At 35.0% G+C, this 3075-nt stretch overlaps 1 protein-coding gene across 1 annotated transcript; it reads left to right on the forward strand.

The window, feature by feature from the left end:
• The first annotated feature begins 230 nt into the window (after window positions 1–230).
• LOC111904022 (gibberellin 20 oxidase 1) lies at window positions 231–2236 on the forward strand. The gene is made up of 3 exons (XM_023899801.2): window positions 231–891; window positions 992–1313; window positions 1423–2236. Exons 1-3 carry the CDS (start codon window positions 368–370, stop codon window positions 1684–1686), a joined length of 1110 nt encoding a protein of 369 aa, XP_023755569.1. The 5' UTR covers window positions 231–367; the 3' UTR covers window positions 1687–2236.
• Window positions 2237–3075: the final 839 nt, after the last annotated feature.

A 3075-nucleotide genomic window follows, 5' to 3' on the forward strand; every position in this document is an offset into this window, starting at 1 on the left:
ATCTTACGGTGGGGAGAGAGATAGAGGGTTAAAGAGTGCGCGATTACACTCCCAAAGCAAACGCCAAAATTCCATTGGGAACAGCGTTCCTGGCAACATTCCAAAAGACGAATAGACTTTGAATATATTCCTAATTGGCTATACTAATTTTAATCTGTTTTCTGATGTGTGCCTACAAAATCCCAAAACTCTGGGGTCACCCAATGCCCCTATAAATTGTCTTGGCTTTTCTTTTATCATATCCCGCAAACTTATACGAGCTCTAACTGCTAGCTCGCTCTCTTTCTCTCTTTCTCTCTCTCTCACTGTCTCTATATAAAAGAAAGAGTATACAAGATTACTAGATATTGCATGATCAAAGATCAATATGCCTTCTTTGCATAAAGAACACATAAACGCCCAACCGAAACCACTGGTTTTTGATTCTTTGATCCTGCAACATGAAACCAACATACCCGAACAGTTTATATGGCCTGATCATGAGAAACCCAACTCACAAAAAGCCAAGGAACTTGCAGTTCCTTTAGTTGACCTACGAGGCTTTCTTTCTGGACGTGCTAGTTCAGCCAAGGAAGCCTCCGTGGTTGTTGGCGAGGCTTGCAAGAAACATGGTTTCTTCCTAGTCACCAATCATGGTGTTGATGCAAGCCTCATAGTAGATGCTCATAGGTACATGGACCTATTCTTTGAGCTTCCTTTTTTAGACAAACAAAGAGTTCAAAGAAAAATAGGTGAGAGCTGTGGGTATGCAAGCAGCTTCACCGGTAGATTCTCCTCTAAACTACCATGGAAAGAAACACTTTCTTTTCAATTCTCAGGTGAAAAAAAATCATCCAAAATAGTGGAGGAGTATTTTGAGAAGACAATGGGAAAAGAATTTGCTCGACTCGGGTATATAATTTTATATATGTAGTCTATTTTATTTTCTGATCAAAAATTTTTCAAACTTGCTTTAGACTAACTCTAGTTTTCCTTCTTGTCATCATTATAGGAAAGTTTACCAAGAATATTGCAATGCCATGAGTAGACTTTCACTAGGAATCATGGAATTACTGGGGATGAGCCTTGGTGTAGAGCAATCGCACTTTAAGGAATTCTTCAAAGAAAACGATTCCATAATGAGGCTAAACTACTACCCACCATGCCAAAAACCAGACCTCACCTTAGGAACAGGCCCTCATTGTGATCCAACATCATTAACAATTCTTCACCAAGATACCGTTGGTGGACTAGAAGTGTTCATAGACAATGAATGGCGTTCAATTGCTCCAAATCTCAATACTTTTGTAGTAAACATCGGTGATACATTCATGGTTCGTAACTAAGCTTATCCTTAAATTAATCTCCATGACTAGGTTTCTTGTAGTTATAGTTTTTGTTTGTTTGTTTGTTTTTCTTAAAATCTTGATTTGTCTTCTTCAGGCACTTTCAAATGGACAATACAGAAGTTGCTTACATAGAGCTGTGGTTAACAACAAGATTCATAGGAAATCACTTGCTTTCTTTCTATGTCCAAAAAAGGATAAGGTGGTGAGCCCACCAGACGAACTAGTGGACGAAAAGAACCCCAGAATTTATCCAGATTTTACATGGTCTACGTTTCTTGAATTCACTCAGAAGCATTACCGAGCCGACATGAACACCCTCCAAGCTTTCACCAACTGGATTCAGCAGAAAAACAGCTGAATTCGGATTCTTTTGTCCTTCTCTGCATCCTGTACCACTATCCTTCACATGAAACGAAATGAGGAAGCAGATTCTTAAGTCAAAAGATTCCCATAACCTATAAGTTGATTTTGAATCTTATTTGTTATTACCGAGTAACTTATCAGCGGATGTACAACAGATCAGTTTCGTACTCTGAAGGAGAATGCATGAAACCAGTATCTTGGTTAATACTGTAGTTGCATGAAAAAGTAATGTTGAGGACGATGGACAAGGTTTTAGTTTCTATCGAGGTCATATTCGGGATGCGTATACATAAGCCAAAATTTGTGATTTTCTATTTTAGTAAATATGTAGGAAATGGTTTTTAATAACCACTAGTTAGTAGCATTACCAACCATCTAGTTTAGTGAAGAAGAAACAAAAAAGGCATTAATAAATACTAGTAAGGGGAATCCTATGCTAGATTAATTCGTTTTAATTAGTATTTCAAATTCTTTTCCTTGTTTTACATGATTATATATCATTGTCTAAGCTTTAGATCCATTAATCAACGTTTTCTTTATCTTCATGTTCCAACTTTCATTGAATCTCGACATTTGAGTTACCTATATATTTTGATTAAATCATGCTTTTTGTATATCAATTGGACAAATACTTGATGTCTAACCAACAACTGTAACTTTGATGTACATAATTAATAATAAGTGCATACAGATTTAAAATTGAATCATTAAACACTTATTCGTTAAATTGACCATAGTTGAATTTTAGCATATAATCATATTTTAAAAAGTTTTTGGTTTGACGGTAAAGAATAACTGTCTCAAATAAGAGATCATAGGTTCAAATCTCGCTGGAAGACATATATAGTATTCAGAATTAGATTAGGAGTAGGATAGTTTGCCGATTTAAAAAAAATCCCAATTTTTTTGGACCACAACCAATTGAATCATAATCTTAAAAAAAAATGGACGCGGACTTGCAAGAATGCTTGGTCTAACATAAAGCAAACTAAACAATTTTATGATTTATCGAGTAAAATGTATATTTTTTCTTGTAAAGAAAATATTTATGATTATGAATATTTCACCGTTCTCATCTAATAAGTTTTATAATGCTTCACAAGCCACATATATTCCCCTGTGAGTATCAATGTTTTTTGCCCGATTATACCATTCAACCATGCATGCACACATAATAATAATTTATTATTAACAAAGAGTCATAGGGGACCTATTTTCGCTAAAGGTTTGGAGAACATATTTTTAAATACTTGTATAATATTTGTAATGTGATTTTGTCACCTTCAAATTTTTGGTCATGCATAATTACAATGATTTGATTGTGTTTTTACATAGCAACACATGAAATGTGGTTCCCAAGTCGATACTTATTGATGGTGCATGC

This window comes from Lactuca sativa, chromosome 8 (assembly GCF_002870075.4).
Source record: "Lactuca sativa cultivar Salinas chromosome 8, Lsat_Salinas_v11, whole genome shotgun sequence".
Lineage (NCBI taxonomy): Eukaryota > Viridiplantae > Streptophyta > Magnoliopsida > Asterales > Asteraceae > Lactuca > Lactuca sativa.

What these genes read in the sequence shown, in the direction of transcription:
- LOC111904022 (XM_023899801.2), top strand. Translation starts at nt 368, where the DNA reads ATGCCTTCTTTGCATAAAGAACACATAAACGCCCAACCGAAACCACTG. An exon ending in AAAGAATTTGCTCGACTCGG is followed by an intron (nt 892 to 991) that starts GTATATAATTTT and finishes TCATCATTATAG; the next exon opens with GAAAGTTTACCAAGAATATT. An exon ending in ACATCGGTGATACATTCATG is followed by an intron (nt 1,314 to 1,422) that starts GTTCGTAACTAA and finishes TGTCTTCTTCAG; the next exon opens with GCACTTTCAAATGGACAATA.